This window comes from Phyllobates terribilis, unplaced genomic scaffold (genome assembly GCF_046119375.1).
Source record: "Phyllobates terribilis strain yellow unplaced genomic scaffold, ASM4611937v1 Scaffold_7__3_contigs__length_470593459, whole genome shotgun sequence".
Classification (NCBI taxonomy): Eukaryota; Metazoa; Chordata; class Amphibia; order Anura; family Dendrobatidae; genus Phyllobates; species Phyllobates terribilis.
The window spans coordinates 191,885,249-191,908,180 of NW_027362767.1; the positions used below are offsets into that span (position 1 = coordinate 191,885,249).

General features: G+C 47.1%; 1 protein-coding gene and 1 long non-coding RNA gene across 5 annotated transcripts; one reads left to right on the forward strand and one right to left on the reverse strand.

The window, feature by feature from the left end:
* Positions 1-6,300: 6,300 nt before the first annotated feature.
* On the reverse strand, positions 6,301-12,262 carry LOC141154141 (uncharacterized). The gene is made up of 2 exons (XR_012247407.1): positions 11,695-12,262; positions 6,301-7,449 (listed from the first exon to the last, which is right to left on the reverse strand). It is a non-coding gene; the product is annotated as an uncharacterized lncRNA (long non-coding RNA).
* LOC141154140 (uncharacterized) lies at positions 12,157-22,932 on the forward strand. Of its 4 annotated transcripts, none has more exons than XM_073639631.1 (2): positions 12,157-12,331; positions 21,239-22,932. In XM_073639631.1, exons 1-2 carry the CDS (start codon positions 12,239-12,241, stop codon positions 22,364-22,366), a joined length of 1,221 nt encoding a protein of 406 aa, XP_073495732.1. In that variant the 5' UTR covers positions 12,157-12,238; the 3' UTR covers positions 22,367-22,932. The 4 variants fall into 4 exon arrangements, with proteins under 4 accessions (XP_073495732.1, XP_073495734.1, XP_073495735.1 ...); XM_073639633.1 differs by lacking the exon at positions 12,157-12,331 and adding an exon at positions 13,073-13,215 and having other exon boundaries at positions 21,239-22,931; XM_073639634.1 differs by lacking the exon at positions 12,157-12,331 and adding an exon at positions 14,952-15,101 and having other exon boundaries at positions 21,239-22,931.

The following is a 22,932-nucleotide window of genomic DNA, read 5'->3' on the forward strand; positions in this document are numbered from 1 at the left end:
CTGAAGCGCTCAGTGTCTAGTTTCATTATTGCCATTAGTTATGCGCTCTTGTGACGACCTAGGTCGTTTTCCCCGGCCTGTATAACTAAGATGACCGGACCTCTTGCCTGTCTCCCTACCTTGATTACCTCCATTAGTAGCTGTGGCCATAGCAGGCCTCTAATACCTCTCCAGTTGAAATATGTGTTATGAAACTCTAATTTCCTCCCGCCTGGGTGGACTCTCACCCTTTTTTCTGCCCAATATATATACGAGTGGCCTATCACCCACACTGTTGGCTTAGCATCACCTGTAAAAGAAACAAACCACGTTAGGATAACAAGTCCGGTCTTATGTATCTCGCCAAACACGTGGATCGCCATCTCCCTATCCTCTGAACTTCCGTTTCTGACAGTCCTGCTCTTGCTGCTTCCGTGGCCGCGCCTTTGCGGAATGAGTGTGTCCCGCAATCTTTGGGGTGGTTCCCTGCCGATGTTATGCATTTATTAAATATAGCTGGGAACTGGTATCTTGATAATGGCGTTCCATCAATGTGTGATAGGAAGAAATTACTTTGTGATCTGATGGTTATATATGTTTTTACTATTGTTACCCGACTCAGTGTACCGTTTGTGGGTTGTAGAAGTACCCAAGTGCCCCAGCCCGCTGGAACCGTTTTCGATTGGCGTATGCGTAGACGTATTGCATTATTGGCTATGACTACGTCCTAGTGTAATAAGCCTCCACTGGTGGTAATTTTGGATTGAGGGACTAATTCGCTTAGGCACAGCGCCCCGAAGAAGGCGATCCATTCACAAATGCAGTAGACAGTAGTGTTGCTTCAAATTGTGAGTGTCATGTTAATGGTGTTAGGGATATGATGTGAGAAATCAGTTTTAGTGACACGGGACGGGACGTCTACACTCCTGACTTGGCTGACCCCTTTTCCACCCTTTTATGGATTGTCTGATGATGAATCACTTTGTCACATCTCCCCAATTCAACAGTTGAAAGTGAAATGCTACTCCGGTCAGACACCGCTGCGCTGACACCCCTGATATGCCCCTCATCATTAGCTGGTGGAGAAATTCTATGGTGACTTGTGATCTGGATTGTTCACATTGGTCAACCCGTCTGCCTGCTACTAGTCGTGTCCACTCTACCCAAGCCTTACCGTATGCTTGCCACGTCGACGGGGCAACTGACGCTTTGATTAATGGCATCAACTATTCGCCACTAGATCCCATAGGGAAGGTGGGCAACTGTTGCCCGATGGGTGGGAGTTGTGGAAGAGCTCTGTGAAAATCCGCCAATTGAATTGTTATAAAGCGTTAGCAGCAGCTTTAGACCCCTCAGCATCATGGCTAGCGCGGACCCATACATTGTGTTTTAGGCACAGGAATGCTAGCCGGCGTAGTAGGCCTAGCACTGGGAGAGACGATGATGCCATCTTATTAATGCAATGCGCTAGGCTGGTGTTTTTTGTTATGAAGCGTATATTTTTGTTAGCCAGGCGCGCGCCCCATATTTCTATTGCAACCACTATTGGGACTAAAAATTATTTTCAGGGCTAGATGCAGCTAAAAATTATTATTAATTTCAAATCTGGTGGAGTTTGGTATAGATGGCCTAATACAATGAGTCCCACACACTGCTAGAAGCCCAAATATTTTTTCAGAGCTAGATGCAGAAAAAAATTATACTGAATTTGCAACCTGATGGAGGTCAGTATAGATGGACTAATAGAACAAGTCCCACACACTGCTAGAAGCCCAAATATTTTTTCAGAGGTACATGCAGAAAAAAATTATATTGAATTTGCAACCTGATGGAGGTCAGTATAGATGGACTAATAGACCAAGTCCCACACACTGCTACAAGCCCAAATATTTTTTCAGAGGTACATGCAGAAAAAAATTATATTGAATTTGCAACCTGATGGAGGTCAGTATAGATGGACTAATAGACCAAGTCCCACACACTGCTAGAAGCCCAAATATTTTTTCAGAGGTACATGCAGAAAAAAATTATATTGAATTTGCAACCTGATGGAGGTCAGTATAGATGGACTAATAGAACAAGTCCCACACACTGCTAGAAGCCCAAATATTTTTTCAGAGCTAGATGCAGAAAAAAATTATATTGAATTTGCAACCTGATGGAGGTCAGTATAGATGGACTAATAGACCAAGTCCCACACACTGCTAGAAGCCCAAATATTTTTTCAGAGCTAGATGCAGATAGAAATTATTTTTAATTTGCAACCTGATGGAGGTCAGTATAGATGGACTAATAGACCAAGTCCCACACACTGCTAGAAGCCCAAATATTTTTTCAGAGCTAGATGCAGAAAAAAATTATATTGAATTTGCAACCTGATGGAGGTCAGTATAGATGGACTAATAGAACAAGTCCCACACACAGCTAGAAGCCCAAATATTTTTTCAGAGCTAGATGCAGAAAAAAATTATATTGAATTTGCAACCTGATGGAGGTCAGTATAGATGGACTAATAGACCAAGTCCCACACACAGCTAGAAGCCCAAATATTTTTTCAGAGCTAGATGCAGAAAAAAATTATATTGAATTTGCAACCTGATGGAGGTCAGTATAGATGGACTAATAGACCAAGTCCCACACACTGCTAGAAGCCCAAATATTTTTTCAGAGCTAGATGCAGATAGAAATTATTTTTAATTTGCAACCTGATGGAGGTCAGTATAGATGGACTAATAGACCAAGTCCCACACACTGCTAGAAGCCCAAATATTTTTTCAGAGCTAGATGCAGAAAAAAATTATATTGAATTTGCAACCTGATGGAGGTCAGTATAGATGGACTAATAGAACAAGTCCCACACACAGCTAGAAGGGCAAATATTTTTTCAGAGCTAGATGCAGAAAAAAATTATATTGAATTTGCAACCTGATGGAGGTCAGTATAGATGGACTAATAGACCAAGTCCCACACACTGCTAGAAGCCCAAATATTTTTTCAGAGGTACATGCAGAAAAAAATTATATTGAATTTGCAACCTGATGGAGGTCAGTATAGATGGACTAATAGACCAAGTCCCACACACTGCTAGAAGGCCAAATATTTTTTCAGAGGTAGATGCAGATAGAAATTATTTTTAATTTGCAACCTGATGGAGGTCTGTATAGATGGACTAATAGAACAAGTCCCACACACAGCTAGAAGCCCAATATTTTTTCAGAGCTAGATGCAGATAGAAATTATTTTTAATTTGCAACCTGATGGAGGTCAGTATAGATGGACTAATAGAACAAGTCCCACACACTGCTAGAAGCCCAAATATTTTTTCAGAGCTAGATGCAGATAGAAATTATTTTTAATTTGCAACCTGATGGAGGTCAGTATAGATGGACTAATAGAACAAGTCCTACACACTGCTAGAAGCCCAAATATTTTTTCAGAGGTACATGCAGAAAAAAATTATATTGAATTTGCAACCTGATGGAGGTCAGTATAGATGGACTAATAGACCAAGTCCCACACACTGCTAGAAGCCCAAATATTTTTTCAGAGGTACATGCAGAAAAAAATTATATTGAATTTGCAACCTGATGGAGGTCAGTATAGATGGACTAATAGACCAAGTCCCACACACTGCTAGAAGCCCAAATATTTTTTCAGAGCTAGATGCAGAAAAAAATTATTTTTAATTTGCAACCTGATGGAGGTCAGTATAGATGGACTAATAGAACAAGCCCCACACACTGCTAGAAGCCCAAATATTTTTTCAGAGGTACATGCAGAAAAAAATTATATTGAATTTGCAACCTGATGGAGGTCAGTATAGATGGACTAATAGACCAAGTCCCACACACTGCTAGAAGCCCAAATATTTTTTCAGAGGTACATGCAGAAAAAAATTATATTCAATTTGCAACCTGATGGAGGTCAGTATAGATGGACTAATAGAACAAGCCCCACACACTGCTAGAAGCCCAAATATTTTTTCAGAGGTAGATGCAGAAAAAAATTATATTGAATTTGCAACCTGATGGAGGTCAGTATAGATGGACTAATAGACCAAGTCCCACACACCGCTAGAAGCCCAAATATTTTTTCAGAGCTAGATGCAGAAAAAAATTATATTCAATTTGCAACCTGATGGAGGTCAGTATAGATGGACTAATAGAATGATGCTATGCCCAAAAGGTTTTACTTCACTAGGTGCAGTAAAAAAATTGGTATTCTATACACAGGTGGTATATCTTGCAACACAGATAGGCTACTCCACTGACTAACACACTCTGCAATAGGCCAAAAAGGATTAGCTTTGCTAGATTCAGCCAAATGCTGTGAAAAACACTTGCACAGCACTGGCACAGACCTGCCTGGCAAAAACTGATAGGAACTGATGTAACCTAGTCCTGAAAAGGACTCCAATTACAATTAGTCTTTACTCCCACAACCTATCTATTTAAGAGCACAGACCTCCCTGATAAAAGTCGTAGGAAATGCTGTAACCTAGTCCTTAAAAGGACTGCAATCACAACTATTCCCTACTCCCAAGCTATCTGTAGATTTGTGCGAAAATTGGCTTGAAATTAACAAGGTATAGCGCACACAGCAACAGCGGTGCCGTCTAACACGCAGCTGCAGCAGTGAGAAAATGGTGGCGACGGGGAAAATGGCTTGGTCTTATAGGGCAAGGACATGTGACATACACTGCCAATGACACATGCCCTTGCTTGTGTGAAAAAAAGCACTTCGCTCCGTGTGTGCGCTGCTGATAGGCTGACAGATTGCACCTCCCCACTGCAAATGCGGGAAAGAGAAAAAAAAATGGAGATCTTCATTGTTCCTGCAGAGATCCATCCCCTGCCCCTCCCCCCACCCCGCTGTACACTCAAACTGCGTATTAACATTAATTTTCATCATTACTGAGAAAAAATCCAGTTATGATTTTGGTGCATGAACAGTTATCGAACATAACCTCGAACAGCCGAATTTTTCTCAAATTGTTCGTGTTCGCCGACCGGCTCGAACACCGCCCAAAACAGCTCGAATTTGAGATTGGCGAACAGTTCGAGTCAAACACCGCTCATCTCTACCTATAAGCCCCCCCCCCAGGTGGGAGAGGTGTAGAGTTGGATGCAGAGGTGGGGTCCTGACAGTTACACCATCTTTACCTTGAAGGAGAGATACCACACCTCATTAAAGAGATGCAGTATCCCTGTGGCGACCGAACCCTCAGGGGCGCCACACACCTGTATATTAGGATTGTCTGCATCTCTTAAGCAACAGTGTTGTTAAAAAATGTTTGATTAGGCATACGTCCATTGTTTAGTATGTATCTGACTAATATCAGGTGCATTTGTGCTCCATCAGAGTTTAATGCATTTCCATGTAGTCAGTTTCTCTTTTCTCACCACTAGGTGGCAGTATAATACCAGCATGTCTCACACTGTGGATTTGTTTGCAGATTACAGAATATTATGAGTTTTCTGTCTATTATCGGATGCACTTGGCCCTTTACTGACTGCTCCTAGTTACAACCATTTCTGGAGGTTTCCTCACTTTTGAGAATTCAGAATAAGTGGATGGGACATTGGAGTAAACCCCTCTGTATAAGGTCCTGTTACTGTACCACGGCCTTTTTGCATTGATCTTATGTGGTCCAGCCACGTGATCTTTTCCATACATTACCTCACAAACCTTTGATGTTTTTATATCTGATATATTTTGTTTAAATACATTTTGATGATTTTACAAAGTCTCCATTTTTGATAAGATGTCTTGTTAATGTTTTGGGGATTTTTGCAGTATTTGGGCCCATTTATCGGCTGTTTATCTATATCAGTCTGCAGGGGGTCTGCAGGGCGGATTAATCACGGACCGTGCAGGTGAAGAACGCTTGGCCTAATACTTGTATTCATCGTCCTTTATTACGGCCCTATGCCACTGTTTGCAGTTTAACAGTCAAGAATATACAAATTGCCTCTTCATATTTAATTTCCCCAGGAGCACTGCATGGCCTGTAAGTCTCCTCATTACTGTCGGCTGAATGGAAGAATTTTCATTTCCAATGTTTAGGTAAAAACAAAGGGAAATCCCCCTCTAATAAGAGATAAATGCTGCACGCCGGCGGGGATCCCACCATGCTTTACTGTAAATGAAGGCCAATCCATCTGCGATTCCCTTTCTTCAGCACATGCAGTAATTGTTGAAAACAAAGCTGGCCAGATAAATACTATGGTGTAGAACATGGTGCTAAGACATGTTGTCCGGCACCAAGTTCAAATTGCCTACTCTCAAACAATATAAGAAAACCGGAGAAAACACGAGTAGTATAGCAAAGAACAAAATATATTTATTTATAATTAATCAACATGATAATAAAGGGTTACACAAAAAAGATAGTGGTAAGGCAAGAGGATCTTAAAAGGCAGTGCCAGACATAGTGACCCATGGCAGTAAAACTGCGAGGCAGTCCCAGATAAAAGGGCATCATCAAGTGTACAAGCATCAGGACACACCAAATAACAGTACATAATAGCAATACATGATTACAATAAATAACCCTCAATAGGGCACAAGTCAAAAGAAGGACCATATAGCATACACAGGTCTCAAGAGGTAATGGCTATATATGGAAATAGTATAATGTCAAGAACAGAAGTGCTGACTGCTAGGCGCCCATAAGATGCATGGGAACACAGGGAAATGCCCAAAGAGATGGAGAGAATCACTCACCCAGATAAATGACACCGGGTGACGGAAAGCCCGCAGACTGCCAGAGGGATCACAGAGGGTGCCGGCAGGTGAAAGCGCGCCCCGACGCGCGTTTCGCTCTTCTTTTTCAAGAGGCGCTGTTTAGTGTACCTGACAGGACCTGAATATATACGCCCACCGCTGGTCACGTGATGGGTAGTGACGCGATTCATTGGTGTGGGACGGCGCGTGTCCTCGAAGCCGCGCCCCCCGCCGCACGCATCACAGCCACCAATACCCGAGCGCGCGCCCGGGGGCGTGCCTAGGAAACGCCCCCAGGAGCGCGCCCGGGGCATGAGGCAGCCCGACACGGGCGCAGGAAAGCCCAGGATCAGGGGACACGCGCACCACCAATGGATAAGTGAGGATAACAAGGTGGAATATGCATAAAAGACAGAGAGCATGAAATACAAAAAACATCAAATAGGGTAGAATACTCACTGTCACAATACAGTAGATATAACAGATGACTGGGGCATCAATATACAAAGGATCCAAGAACAGTCACATGCGTGATTGGGAAAATTCCCAAAGTGGGTATAGATCACAGAGTATGTACATGGATACAATTCAACATAGAACCGCATTCCCCCAAAAAACAGGAAAGATGATAGTCATCAGAGGGCTCTTGAGAGATGCTCCAAGTTGTCAGCTGTAGGATATCTTGAGCAATAAATAAGACAAGGTCCATAAGGTGCACATAGTAAAGGGTTCATAGCCATAAGTCTAAAAGCATAAAAAAAGAAAAATAAGGAAAACAGAATAAAAAACAGGCTAAAAACTGAGGCACAAACTACAGATCGGAGAAGGTCAGCGCTGAGGGAGAGCATCACCAAGCAAAAGGGCCCAATCATAAAAATGAAGAAAAATTCAAATTTTCATTAAGGCCGCGCGGTACCAGGGTATCCAGGATGCTGATCCATCTGGCCTCTTTTTGTGCAAGGCACAATTTGTAATCACCCCCCCGAGAGCCCAGATGCACCACGTCAATCCCACGCACCATAAGGCTGCGCGGGTCGCAGTCATGGGCTAGTTTGAAATGCCGTGGTAAGGTTCTGAGCTCTCGGGGGTCCGACACAGATCTAGCTGCGCTAATGTCCCGAACATGCTCCTGCACCCGAGTCCTCAGTTCCCTTGTAGTGAGACCTACGTAAATTTTATGACAACCACACGTGGCATAATAAACCACGTGTGTTGTACTACAGGAAATATATCTGAGGATTCGGTATGTCCGGGAGCCTTCTGAATTCATGAAAGAGGAACAGCGGAGCACATTAGCGCAAGCTACACAATGGCCACATGGATAGGATCCAACCCTGGGACCGCGCAACCCAAAATGATTAAGTACTGGTGGGACGTAATGACTGGAGGTGAGCAAATCACCAAGACTCCTGGCTCGTCTAGCAGTCATAAGTGGAGATTGTCCCACAACATCCCTCAGTGAAGGCTCCGCCCCAAGAACACTCCAATGTCGCGAGAGGACCCGCCTCATAGAGTCCCACTCATGATTATAAGTGGAAATGAAGCGGGTCCTCCCAGGATACTCAGTCGGTGGCGATCTCGGAGGGGGGTATAATAGACTGCTGCGGGGGGTGCTGCGGGCCCTACCATAGCCACGGCCGATACAACGGTTACTATAGCCTCTTTGTCTGAAGCGTTGTGTCAAGACTGCCGCCTGCTTATCAAAGCTGGCCTCCGTCGAGCAAATGCGCCTAATCCTAAGGAATTGTCCGACCGGGACGGCCCTGATGGTAGAAGGGGTATGGCCCGAGGTCGCGTATACCAAGGAGTTCACAGCCGTGGGCTTCCTGTAGACGTCAGTCTGAATGAGGGAGTGCGAGTCCACCATCAGAGTGACGTCCAGGAAGTCCAAACGTGTGAGGCTGTGGGTATACGTTAGTTTGATACCCCACTCATTGATGTTAAGCCGCCCCATGAAGTCATCAAGCTCCTCCGTCGACCCCCGCCAAAAGAATAAAATATCATCGATGTACCTGAGCCATGCCACGACCCGGTCAGCGCCCCGGACACCATCGTCCCCAAAAATAGCCCTCTCCCAAGCGCCAAGGAAGAGGTTTGCATACGATGGTGCACAGGCCGCCCCCATGGCCGTGCCACGACGCTGCAGGTACACTGTGTCTTTAAAAAGAAAATAATTATGGCAGAGGATAAAACGGAGGAGCTCTAAGATGAATTCCCGTGAGGGGCCGTCCAGGTCGGAACCTCCAAGAAAGAGCTCGACCGAGGTCAACCCAAGATTATGATCAATGCAGGTGTACAAACTCTCAACATCGGCCGTGACCATAATAGTGCCGGGTTCCAAAGAGATGCCATCAACCCTAGTAAGGACGTCCATCGTGTCCCGCACATAAGAGGGGAGGGTCCCAACGAGTGGTCTAAGGTGACTATCGACATATTGAGATATTGGACCACAGAGACCTCCCAAACCGGACACGATCGGACGTCCAGGAGGATTAGTGGCATCTTTATGTACTTTGGGAAGTAGATAAAAAGTAGCAGTTTTAGGAAACCGTACAGTCAAAGCCCCCACAGTCTTCTTGTCTATGATACCCCTCTCGCAGGCCCGGGCCAGAATACCTTGCAGGGTGGCAGAGAAGGAGGCAGTGGGGTTATATGACAACTTGGAATAAGTGTCCTTGTCTCTTAACTGTCTCAAGGCCTCCCTCTCATATTTGTGGTGGGGCCACAGGACAATGTTTCCTCCCTTATCAGCCGGCTTAATGACTGTATCCTTCAGTGTTTGTAGTTGTTGTATCGCCACACGTTGGGCAGAGGTAAGATTATCTACCCTTCTTCGTGTGGAAAGTTTTTTGAAATCCTCCGCCACTAGTTTCACAAAAATTTCCACCGCCGGACATATAGACAAGGGAGGAAACCTTGTTGACTTCGGGTTCCTAGCCTGTGGTAACCCACCTGTGGGAGGAGTTGTTTGTTCAGCCAAGAGATCCTCCAGATGTTGCAAAGCCTCCTCCTCCGTCACCGCCGGGGCCTGATCACCATCCGACCTGAAATGGAGTTTTTTTAAAATCAGTTTCCGAGCAAACAGGTGGAGGTCCTTGAGGGCCGTAAAGTAATCGAATGAACGAGTTGGAGAGAATGATAGGCCCATACCAAGGACCTCCATCTGCGTCCCGGTTAAAACGTGACTCGTAAGGTTCATGATACGGAGCCCCCCACAGGGATCACCAACCTGAAACGGAACAGTCTGTTTCCTTCGATTATTCGGTCTCGTTTGGATATATCCGGTAGATCGAGCAGCGGAGACCCCCTGAGAATCCACGTTAATGACAGGTAATTGGCCCTCACTCGAGGTTCCCGAGGCAATCGAAGTGGACCTTGATCGTGCAAGGGAGTTATTACGAGATCTCGATCTTATGTTAATAGTCGGTGACCTCCACCGGTACACTTTATGGTTGGACTTATCCAGTGTATCACGTTGAAATTTTTTTGTTTTCAGAGCCTGAATCTCTTTGACAAGTTTCTGACAATCAGAATCAATTTCCTCCTGAAGTTTCTTCAGATCGTCACTGGGTAAGTCCTTCTTCAGTTGCACCTGTAGGAGGTCAATCTCTGTTTCCAAATCCCTGAGGGATTTATCACTTTGCTCCCTGAGAAGGCCCAAGAAGCCAAGTGAACACTCGTTTGCCAGGGATTCCCAGTTATCTTTAAAGTGTTCATCTTCTATTTTAAAAGAGGGAAAGATCTGTATCCTCAAACCCCTAGGAATCAAAGCTTTCTCAATATATTTAGTGAGGAAAGCGTGGTTCCACCAGGTGCGACATCTCCGTTTGACTAGGGCCTTAAAAACTGGCAATGCTCTCCCTCAGCGTACGATCCGCATCCGGCACCGCCATACCCCCATTGCCAGATAACTCATCTAACTGCGCGAGCCAAGTGGTATCTCGCGCACGAAAGTCCATTATGGGCCAAGTAGGAGCTGTAAAAATACAGAAAAGCATACATGAAAACAAAGCTGGCCAGATAAATACTATGGTGTAGAACATGGTGCTAAGACATGTTGTCCGGCACCAAGTTCAAATTGCCTACTCTCAAACAATATAAGAAAACCGGAGAAAACACGAGTAGTATAGCAAAGAACAAAATATATTTATTTATAATTAATCAACATGATAATAAAGGGTTACACAAAAAAGATAGTGGTAAGGCAAGAGGATCTTAAAAGGCAGTGCCAGACATAGTGACCCATGGCAGTAAAACTGCGAGGCAGTCCCAGATAAAAGGGCATCATCAAGTGTACAAGCATCAGGACACACCAAATAACAGTACATAATAGCAATACATGATTACAATAAATAACCCTCAATAGGGCACAAGTCAAAAGAAGGACCATATAGCATACACAGGTCTCAAGAGGTAATGGCTATATATGGAAATAGTATAATGTCAAGAACAGAAGTGCTGACTGCTAGGCGCCCATAAGATGCATGGGAACACAGGGAAATGCCCAAAGAGATGGAGAGAATCACTCACCCAGATAAATGACACCGGGTGACGGAAAGCCAGCAGACTGCCAGAGGGATCACAGAGGGTGCCGGCAGGTGAAAGCGCGCCCCGACGCGCGTTTCGCTCTTCTTTTTCAAGAGGCGCTGTTTAGTGTACCTGACAGGACCTGAATATATACGCCCACCGCTGGTCACGTGATGGGTAGGGACGCGATTCATTGGTGTGGGACGGCGCGTGTCCTCGAAGCCGCGCCCCCCGCCGCACGCATCACAGCCACCAATACCCGAGCGCGCGCCCGGGGGCGTGCCTAGGAAACGCCCCCAGGAGCGCGCCCGGGGCATGAGGCAGCCCGACACGGGCGCAGGAAAGCCCAGGATCAGGGGACACGCGCACCACCAATGGATAAGTGAGGATAACAAGGTGGAATATGCATAAAAGACAGAGAGCATGAAATACAAAAAACATCAAATAGGGTAGAATACTCACTGTCACAATACAGTAGATATAACAGATGACTGGGGCATCAATATACAAAGGATCCAAGAACAGTCACATGCGTGATTGGGAAAATTCCCAAAGTGGGTATAGATCACAGAGTATGTACATGGATACAATTCAACATAGAACCGCATTCCCCCAAAAAACAGGAAAGATGATAGTCATCAGAGGGCTCTTGAGAGATGCTCCAAGTTGTCAGCTGTAGGATATCTTGAGCAATAAATAAGACAAGGTCCATAAGGTGCACATAGTAAAGGGTTCATAGCCATAAGTCTAAAAGCATAAAAAAAGAAAAATAAGGAAAACAGAATAAAAAACAGGCTAAAAACTGAGGCAGTAATTGTTGCATATAAAGCAGAGTCCTGACGTCGGGTTTGTCCTCGCAGCCATCACTGTTCCTCCTTAGGATCTGAGTCATGTAGGAATTGTCAGTGCCGGAGAGTGTGGAGGGTTAACCTGAACGTCTGCCATGTCTCCTCCCAGCCTGCAGCATGATGGAAGTTGTAGTTTAATTGCTGCTCAATGAAAGGAGATGAAGGAAATCCCAACTACAAGACCCTGCAGACCCCGGGGCTCCATCCTTTATTTTATGGTGGTGAGAGACAGCAGGGCCTGTCTGCAGCAGGTAGGGAGCTCTGCTGATAATACCCCATTCACCCCACACCGGACAGAGCGGGCGACCGGGGCTCCATCCTCTATTCTATGGTGGTGAGACAACAGGACCTGTCTGCAGCAGGTAGGGAGCTCTGCTGATAATGCCCCATTCACCCCACACCGGACAGAGCGGGCGACGGGGCTCCATCCTTAATTCTATGGTGGTGAGACAGCAGGGCCTGTCTGCAGCAGGTAGGGAGCTCTGCTGATAATACCCCATTCACCCCACACCGGACAGAGCGGGCGACTGGGGCTCCATCCTCTATTCTATGGTGGTGAGACAACAGGGCCTGTCTGCAGCAGGTAGGGAGCTCTGCTGATAATGCCCCATTCACCCCACACCGGACAGAGCGGGCGACGGGGCTCCATCCTTAATTCTATGGTGGTGAGACAGCAGGGCCTGTCTGCAGCAGGTAGGGAGCTCTGCTGATAATACCCCATTCACCCCACACCGGACAGAGCGGGCGACTGGGGCTCCATCCTCTATTCTATGGTGGTGAGACAGCAGGGCCTGTCTGCAGCAGGTAGGGAGCTCTGCTGATAATGCCCCATTCACCCCACACCGGACAGAGCGGGCGACGGGGCTCCATCCTTAATTCTATGGTGGTGAGACAGCAGGACCTGTCTGCAGCAGGTAGGGCGCTCTGCTGATAATACCCCATTCACCCCACACCGGACAGAGCGGGCGACCGGGGCTCCATCCTCTATTCTATGGTGGTGAGACAGCAGGCCTGTCTGCAGCAGGTAGGGAGCTCTGCTGATAATGCCCCATTCACCCCACACCGGACAGAGCGGGCGACCGGGGCTCCATCCTCTATTCTATGGTGGTGAGACAACAGGACCTGTCTGCAGCAGGTAGGGAGCTCTGCTGATAATACCCCATTCACCCCACACCGGACAGAGCGGGCGACCGGGGCTCCATCCTCTATTCTATGGTGGTGAGACAGCAGGGCCTGTCTGCAACAGGTAGGGAGCTCTGCTGGTAATACCCCATTCACCCCACACCGGACAGAGCGGGCGACCGGGGCTCCGTCCCCTATTCTATGGTGGTGAGACAGCAGGGCCTGTCTGCAGCAGGTAGGGAGCTCTGCTGATAATACCCCATTCACCCCACACCGGACAGAGCGGGCGACTGGGGCTCCATCCTCTATTCTATGGTGGTGAGACAACAGGGCCTGTCTGCAGCAGGTAGGGAGCTCTGCTGATAATGCCCCATTCACCCCACACCGGACAGAGCGGGCGACGGGGCTCCATCCTTAATTCTATGGTGGTGAGACAGCAGGGCCTGTCTGCAGCAGGTAGGGAGCTCTGCTGATAATACCCCATTCACCCCACACCGGACAGAGCGGGCAACTGGGGCTCCATCCTCTATTCTATGGTGGTGAGACAGCAGGGCCTGTCTGCAGCAGGTAGGGAGCTCTGCTCATAATGCCCCATTCACCCCACACCGGACAGAGCGGGCGACGGGGCTCCATCCTTAATTCTATGGTGGTGAGACAGCAGGGCCTGTCTGCAGCAGGTAGGGAGCTCTGATGATAATGCCCCATTCACCCCACACCGGACAGAGCGGGCGACGGGGCTCCATCCTCTATTCTATGGTGGTGAGACAGCAGGGCCTGTCTGCAGCAGGTAGGGAGCTCTGCTGATCATGCCCCATTCACCCCACACCGGACAGAGCGGGCGACCGGGGCTCCATCCCCTATTCTATGGTGGTGAGACAACAGGGCTTGTCTGCAGCAGGTAGGGAGCTCTGCTGATAATGCCCCATTCATCCCACACCGGACAGAGCGGGCGACCGGGGCTCCATCCTGTATTCTATGGTGGTGAGAGACAGCAGGGCCTGTCTGTAGCAGGTAGGGAGCTCTGCTGATAATGCCCCATTCACCCCACACCGGACAGAGCGGGCGACGGGGCTCCATCCTCTATTCTATGGTGGTGAGACAGCAGGGCCTGTCTGCAGCAGGTAGGGAGCTCTGCTGATAATACCCCATTCACCCCACACCGGACAGAGCGGGCGACCGGGGCTCCGTCCCCTATTCTATGGTGGTGAGACAGCAGGGCCTGTCTGCAGCAGGTAGGGAGCTCTGCTGATAATACCCCATTCACCCCACACCGGACAGAGCGGGCGACCGGGGCTCCATCCCCTATTCTATGGTGGTGAGACAGCAGGGCCTGTCTGCAGCAGGTAGGGAGCTCTGCTGATCATGCCCCATTCACCCCATACCGGACAGAGAGGGCGACCGGGGCTCCATCCCCTATTCTATGGTGGTGAGACAACAGGGCCTGTCTGCAGCAGGTAGGGAGCTCTGCTGATCATGCCCCATTTACCCCACACCGGACAGAGCGGGCGACCGGGGCTCCATCCTCTATTCTATGGTGGTGAGAGACAGCAGGGCCTGTCTGCAGCAGGTAGGGAGCTCTGCTGATAATGCCCCATTCACCCCACACCGGACAGAGCAGGCGACCGGGGCTCCATCCCCTATTCTATGGTGGTGAGACTGCAGGGCATGTCTGGAGCAGGTAGGGAGCTCTGCTGATAATGCCCCATTCACCCACACCGGACAGAGCGGGCGACCGGGGCTCCATCCTCTATTCTATGGTGGTGAGACAGCAGGGCCTGTCTGCAGCAGGTAGGGAGCTCTGCTGATAATGCCCCATTCTCCCCACACCGGACAGAGCGGGCGACCGGGGCTCCGTCCCCTATTCTATGGTGGTGAGACAGCAGGGCCTGTCTGCAGCAGGTAGGGAGATCTGCTGATAATGCCCCATTCTCCCCACACTGGACAGAGCGGGCGACCGGGGCTCCGTCCCCTATTCTATGGTGGTGAGAGACAGCAGGGCCTGTCTGCAGCAGGTAGGGAGCTCTGCTGATAATGCCCCATTCACCCCACACCGGACAGAGCGGGCGACGGGGCTCCATCCTCTATTCTATGGTGGTGAGAGACAGCAGGGCCTGTCTGCAGCAGGTAGGGAGCTCTGCTGATAATGCCCCATTCACCCCACACCGGACAGAGCAGGCGACGTGCAGCAATACGTCAGGATATCCGCATGGCTCCTGCACATCTGTCCTGCACTCCTGTCCTGCACTCCTGTCCTGCACTCCTGTCCCGCACTCCTGTCCCGCACTCCTGTCCCGCACTCCTGTCCCGCACTCCTGTCCTGCACATCTGTCCTCCACATCTGTTCTGCACTTCTGTCCTGGACATCGGTCCCGCACTTCTGTCCTGCACTTCTGTCCTGCACATCTGTCCTGCACATCTGTCCTGCACATCTGTCCTGGACATCTGTCCTGCACTTCTGTCCTGGACATTTGTCCTGCACTTCTGTCCTGCACTTCTGTCTTGCACATCGGTCTTGCACATCGGTCTTGCACATCTGTCTTGCACATCTGTCTTGCACATCTGTCTTGCACATCTGTCTTGCACATCTGTCCTGCACTTCTGTCCCGCACATCTCTCCTGTTACTGTCCTGCACTTCTGTCCCGCACATCTCTCCTGTTACTGTCCTGCACTTCTGTCCTGCACGTCTGTCCTGTTACTGTCCCGCACATCTGTCACTGTCCTTTCACTGTCCTTTCACTGTCCTGTCACTCCGCATTTCTTCGTCCTTGTGATTTGTGATCACTTGTTTTTAGTGGATTTATTCTTTTCCTGTTATATGTATGGCATGGACATATTGGGTGGTGCGGTACAGCAGAGGCGGCCATCCCGGGGCTCACAATCAGATGTAATATCTGGAGCACATAGAGGAGCTTTATAGGAGCCGTTCGCCTGTCAATGCCTTCATGGAGTCTTGGGGGATAAATCATTTTTCCATTCTTCATGTGCAGAATGCGGGACCCCACTACACTGACCATAAAGGGGCTGTCCATCTCCATTGTATAATAACTGAGGCCGGTCACCGCTGCTGCCACTGATCAGCAGCCCGGTCATTTGGGGCACAAGTCCCAACACATTTTCCTAATTTCCCCTCCTTATTACAAAATGTGAATTGCTAAATGTAAGATGCTTGGATTCAGCAGCACACTGCTCCTGGATGGGTATTACAGCCCAATTCCAAAAAAGTTGGGACGATGAGTGGAAATCTCTTATAGCCATATTGTATTCACACCAGAACATAGAGCAGATCTGAAGTTGAACCTTTAAGAGGTGGTCCATTACTTTCACGTTGATGGCTAGCGCTGCTTCCTGCTGTTTGGCTGAGACTGTCAGTCAAGCAGGAGGAGGCAGCTATGGGCCGGGAATAGAGCTGGAGTGACGGAGGCTTCACATCTACCATAGTCCTTCAGCATCATTTTCATATAAATTCAAATGCTGATTTCTCAGTAACAGAGGAGCGGACCGGCCCTATAAAGGTATTTCTGGACTTGTCTTTGAACTAGCTACATGCACATATAAATAGTTGGGGTGTGAGATACTGCTGATAGATTTCCTTTAATAATAATTGTGCTCCCCTAAAGTACCTTCAAAGCTATGGGATGTCCCGCATAGTGATAATTTCCCTAAAAGTACAACCAATAATTCTCCCCCAAAATGCCTGAAAATATTACTCCTCCATAGTGCATCCAATAGTAATAATACTTCCCTACAGTGCCCATTACTAAAAGTGCCCCCTTTGTAATATTGCTCTCCACGGTATGCTCATGTTAATATAAGGGATCCCCATAATGCTGCTTAATTGGGTCACTTACTGCCAAGCCACATAGAACGAAAGGTTGCCATCTCGACCTTCTCTACATTAACATTAGCTCATAAACTGTGCACTAGGACGTCCATGGCCGAGCAGTTAAAGATGAGCTTTACATCACCAAGCACAATGCCAAGCTTGGTGATGTAAAGCACACCACACTGCACTGTGGAGCAGTAGATATCTGTCCTGTGCAGTGACAAATCACGCCTGCCTGTCTGGTAGTCTAATGGACGAGCCTGGGGTCGACAAATTCCAGGAGAACTAAACTTACTTCATTGTGCCAACTGTAAACTTTGGTGGAGGGAAAATAAAAACTACCAAAAACCAATCTACTTATGACCTCGGGGAGGGGGGGGGGGGCAAAACAGAATAACTAAGGAAAAAAAACACTAAAAACTAAAATTTTATTAGATTATATTAAAACCTCACACGTGATTAATCACAATAGTACTGACTGTATTAATGACCAATAATAAATGAAACAATTGTACAATAGATACTAACTGGGGACACAGGAGATAGATTGTATAAATTTCACAATAACGGAAGGCAGGGTAAATATTCGAAAATATTCTAGGACCCTTTATTTCCCTAATGTGAGACCCAACCTAGCCACGGAGATGGGCACCTGAAACTGAATGACAGTGGAGCCCCTGCTCAACGAAGACTGAGCCCTCTCTTCCAAAGTCATGGCTCGGTTTGGGGATTCGATCCGCTGACTTGTTGCTGCGTGGTCGGTTCCTCTGTCTGCTAAGCTATTGCCTTTTCTTCCCTTTCCAAATTCTTATGGTTCAAATTGTCTCTGTTCCCCTTTCTTGGTTTGCTCCTCTCCAGGGGTTTTTCATTTTCCCCTTTTGGTATGCCCTATCACATTCTGTGTTGGGTTTTATCTCTTCACTGCACTTCCTTGCTGGCTATACCTCTAGGTGGACTTGGGTTTAGGAGTTCCAGCCCTTCAGCCCTTGCATGGTAAACACAAGTTGAATTCCTGCAGTGAGTCTGTTTGTTTTTCTTCCCAGTTCTTCTTACTTTCACCTCTTTAGGTTTCTGGGAGGTTTACTTTTGGCTCTCCTTAACTTTCCCTCTGTACTTTGTGTCTACATGTTTTCATTTTCTTACCCTGGGTTTTGTATCTTCCTGCACACTTTCCTCTTCTCTTGTTGGCAGTGTGTTGCGGCCTCCCCTCTGCTTCCTCAGGAAGTATGAGACAGCCTTTGATGGCCTTTTTGGGATCCAGGTCCAAGGTGGTGTTTTTAAGTTGTGCAACTAGGGCCTTTCTAGTCTGTACAGGGACCAGTTGGGTGTGGGTGCAGCTTCTCTCTGTAGGAAGTCTTCCCTTTTTCTGTTACCCGTGAGAGACTGTGTGTTACATTCATAACAATGCCCTCACCAATGGTCTTCTACATGCATGGACAAAAATAACCACAGAGTTGTAGAGTGGAAGCTTTTAGAAGTATAAAGTGGTGTCCAGCTCCATATTAATGACTTTGGAGTTAGAATGTGTTGTCATGAAAAGCTCCTGTAGGTGTAATGAGTAGGTGTCCCAATACTATTGTATATAGCCACAAGCATATTACTTACCGAGGTAAGCTTGACATACACATGGAATATAAATCATGCAAACATAAAAAGTCCCTAATATAACATTCAATTAAATATTGAATAGACCTTGTCTTTATTTCCTTGTTCTGCAGTTGTGTTCACGATGCCTGAATTGCAGAGTCATGGATTAGATGGGTGTTACACGCATGAAAACAATTAATAAATATGAGCCACCATAGAGGCGCCCAGGTCCGTCCGCCCATTCCTTCTAGCACTCCCTGCTGCCAGGACAGAGTATCAGTGCGGACGGCATCTCTCACAATATACAGAACAGAGGAGATTCTGCAGATTTAGTTTTAATTTTTCAAAGCTGTGTTCCTGGTAACTTCTTTTGTGGTTGGGGACTATAGAATGGCAAAGGGCGCTAACATGTGATGCTGGGATAGGGCGAGGCATTGTTATCACACGAATATGTGTCAGTTAGATGTAGTACAATCAAAAATATATTGTTTTCTCTTTCATTCTTCTACCTGAAAAGAGTTGTGCCAAGTTTCTAAATTATCCCTTATCCATGGAATAGAGAATAAGTTCCCAATGGCTGGGGCTGTGACTGCGAGGATCCTCACCAATCCCGAGAATGGGAGCTCTGTCTGGATGGAGCGGAGGTCAAGCGCGCGCTCCTCCGCTCCATTCATCTCTATAGGCAATGCCGAAGACCAGCCGGGCGTAGTGCTGGAGGGTAGAAAAAGCCGAGCTTTGGGCACCACACAGGAGGGCAAGGATTTTGGAAGGAAGAAATAGTGCAGTGTAAAACCTTTGTATTGGCAACTCGTGATGAGCGAACAGGCTCGGATAAGGTGTTATCCCAGCACGCTCAGGTGCTAACCGAGTATCTTCAGCGTGCTCGAAAAATAGGTTCAAGACGCCGCGGCTGCATGATTCACATGCAGGGATTGTCTATTTGTCAGGCAATCCCTGCATGTGTCGCGGCTGTCAAACAGATGCAAATCATGCAGCCGCCACGACTCTAACCTATTTTTCGAGCACGCTGAAGATACTCAGCACCCGAGCGTGCTGGGATAACACCTTATCCGAGCATGTTCACTCATCAGTATTGGCAATGCATTTCAAAGGCAAGCTACTTATCTTACTTATTTTGTTTCTGTCTTGGGTTTTGACTGTTTTTCAGCCGGTCTGAACATGCTCCTATTTGGCATGCATACCAGCTTGTACTCCAGTTCTTTCTTTTGCTTTAGATACAATATAGAGTGTCAGCAGGTGTCTGTACCTTTCCAGCACGGCCATTCATGTCAGCAGGTGTCTGTACCTTTCCAGCACGGCCATTCATGTCAGCAGGTGTCTGTACCTTTCCAGCACGGCCATTCATGTCAGCAGGTGTCTGTACCTTTCCAGCATGGCCATTCATGTCAGCAGGTGTTTGTACCTTTCCAGCATGGCCATTCATTATCCTACAAGTTACATATATCCCATTCCTTTCCGCTGCTCTGCTTCATGGCACAGTTTACATCCAGCTGACACCGTGTACATGTTTCATATTGATTATTTTTCTTTTTTCCATGTTTCACTATATTATTATATTCATTATTTTTGTTATATCCATAGTGACACCGTGACTAAGACTTGTATGGAGTGGAAACATCAATGCACTTAGTGAATTATTGAATTGTTTTCTCGTACATGTTGGGAAATGAATGAATAACAATCATCTGATTTGCATCTTCCTAGCAGTGCGCAGCGAGTTTATTTCTATATGTAGAGGAATAAGTGCATGAATCTTTCATATCTATGTGCGGGGTATGGAAGACATCATAGCGGCTGGTATCCACCCCGGCCGTCCCACAATCCGTGAGAGGTTATCCTGATAAATCACCTGACCATTACACTATAGATAATGCACTGTGTATGTGTTAGCGAGCTTGTCCCACCTTTATCCCCAGCGTCACTACCTTCTGCTTGCTGGGAAGGCGGTCGTCCCTGATACTCCTGAACAGCGGCCAGACCTCAGCAGCATCGGAGGAGTGCGGTGTCATCGATGCGCCAGTGATCCGGCCGGCTTCAGGCCAGCAATTACAAGCACTCCTAACCCGGGAAACCAGCCACCACTGATAAGACTGCAGTGGTGGCCAATAAACTAGGCAAGGAGCAGTAATAATGTAAAAGTTGCATGGTTTTACTAACACTTTGAAATTTTACTAATTTATGCTAATTAGACAACCCCCTTAAAGCAAATTTTGCAGCAGGTTTTTGCTACCTCACCTGAGAGCATGATAATATAGGCAAAGAGAAGCTGAATCCAACGATGAATCACTTAGTTTACTGGGTGCAGCCATTCTCACACAATCAGAGCTTTTAGGTTTAGAATGAAGCAGAGCTGAGGAAGCTGCCCCCGCCCACACCAGGCTCTGTATATACCATGTCCATACACAGTGAGGTGCCTATCATGGGAGGGGGGGTGTCGGACTAGCTTGGTGCTGCTGGGTCCCACTGATCAGCTCCTGGTGCTGAAACAATCACTGAAATCTGTGCTTTCACCCCTACCTCATGCTGTCTTCTGATTACAGAGCAATAACTTGCTGGCAGATTCCCTGTAGAAGCCTAATGTTTTACCCTTTATGTCTCTGTTAGGTCCAGCACTCTTATGACCTGATATTCGAAAGACATTTTCCAACTATGGAAGAGCGACCGTCCAAGTCTGAATCTGATGAGAAGAATTTACTTGAAACAAACTTTCCACCTGATGAATGTGAATGGGGAAACACCATTTTAGATCCCTTAGGAAGCCATGGGCAATGTGAGACGGGTAACAGTACAATATCCTCAGCAGGAGAGAGGTATGGGGCGTCTCACACCAGCAGCACAAGAATTAAGAAGTATTTAGTTGATGATGTTCTTTCTGCAAAGTACAAATGCAACGGTAAGAAGCCGGGTCGGAGAGTGAAGTGCCGAACTTGGCCGGGACGTCGACAGTACATGTGCCTAGACTGTGGAAAGTGTTTCACTCATAGCTCAACGCTTGCAACGCACCAGAGGACTCACACAGGGGAGAAACCATATGCATGTTCAGATTGTGGGAAAAGCTTCACTCGAAGTTCAACTTTAGCTACTCACCAAAGGATCCACACTGGAGAGAGGCCATACGTCTGTATAGAGTGCGGGAAGAACTTCATCCAGAGCTCCCACCTTGTATTACACAAACGGATCCATACAGGACACAAGCCCTACTCCTGCCCAGAATGTGGGAAATGCTTCAGCGATCGGTCACACTTCGTCATTCATCAAAGGATTCACACTGGAGAAAAGCCGTACACATGTTCCCAGTGTGGGAAAAGCTTCAGCAGTAACTCAAACCTGGTAGCCCACCATAAACTCCATACCGAAAACACAATCTATATCTGCAACCAATGTGGAAAAAGCCTGAGTAACCGGCTAACTTTTGCCAGTCATCAGAAAACCCACTTAGCAGATAAGCCTTTTGTGTGTATTGAATGCGGGAAAGGTTTCACTCGCAAGCTTCAGCTGGTGCTACACAAAAGAATACACACAGGAGAGAGGCCATTTGCATGTAATGAGTGCGGTAAGAGGTACACGCGAAAATCCTACCTAATTATACACCAGAAAATTCACACAAGGGAGATCCTGTATGTGTGTAGTGTCTGCGGAGAGACTTTCTCTGAACACAATCAACTCAAAATCCACCAGAAGTCGCACGGTGAGGACGAAACGAAGTCCAAACTCACTACGGACGCGTGCTAAAAAATCAACGGGAAACGCAGATTGTATAAGGAGGTCAGAAATACACCCACTTTATATGGAAATCTCCAACAGAAGCCATCTGAAAGTTTCATTAAAGTCAACCTGTCACCAGGTTTTTGCCACCTAATCTGAGAGCAGCAGACCCAGATTCCAGCGATATGTCTCTTACTTGCTGTAGTTTTGATAAAATCACTGTTTTATCAGCAGGAGATGATCAGTAGAGGACTAGTAAACCTACTACTGTAGTCATATTCATGAGTTCTGTATAACCCAGCCCCCAACACTGATTGGCAGCTTTCTGCCTATGCACAGTGTACAATAGCAGCCAGTCAATGGTGTGGGCCAAGATATACAGGGCTCAATATTCAGAGAACTGCTAGATCTGCAGCAGATAAAGCTGAGATTTTATCAAAACTGCAGCGAGCAGCCCAGTAAGTGATATCACTAGAATCAGGGTCTCAGGCCCAACATCATGCAGCTTTTAAATGCTGTAAAGCCTGGTGACAGATGTATTATAATTTGGAAAAATGAAATCAGTGTGGAATTACTAATAAACAGACTACATT

What these genes read in the sequence shown, in the direction of transcription:
- LOC141154140 (XM_073639631.1), top strand. Translation starts at nt 12,239, where the DNA reads ATGAAGGAAATCCCAACTACAAGACCCTGCAGACCCCGGGGCTCCATC. An exon ending in GCAGGGCCTGTCTGCAGCAG is followed by an intron (nt 12,332 to 21,238) that starts GTAGGGAGCTCT and finishes TGTCTCTGTTAG; the next exon opens with GTCCAGCACTCTTATGACCT.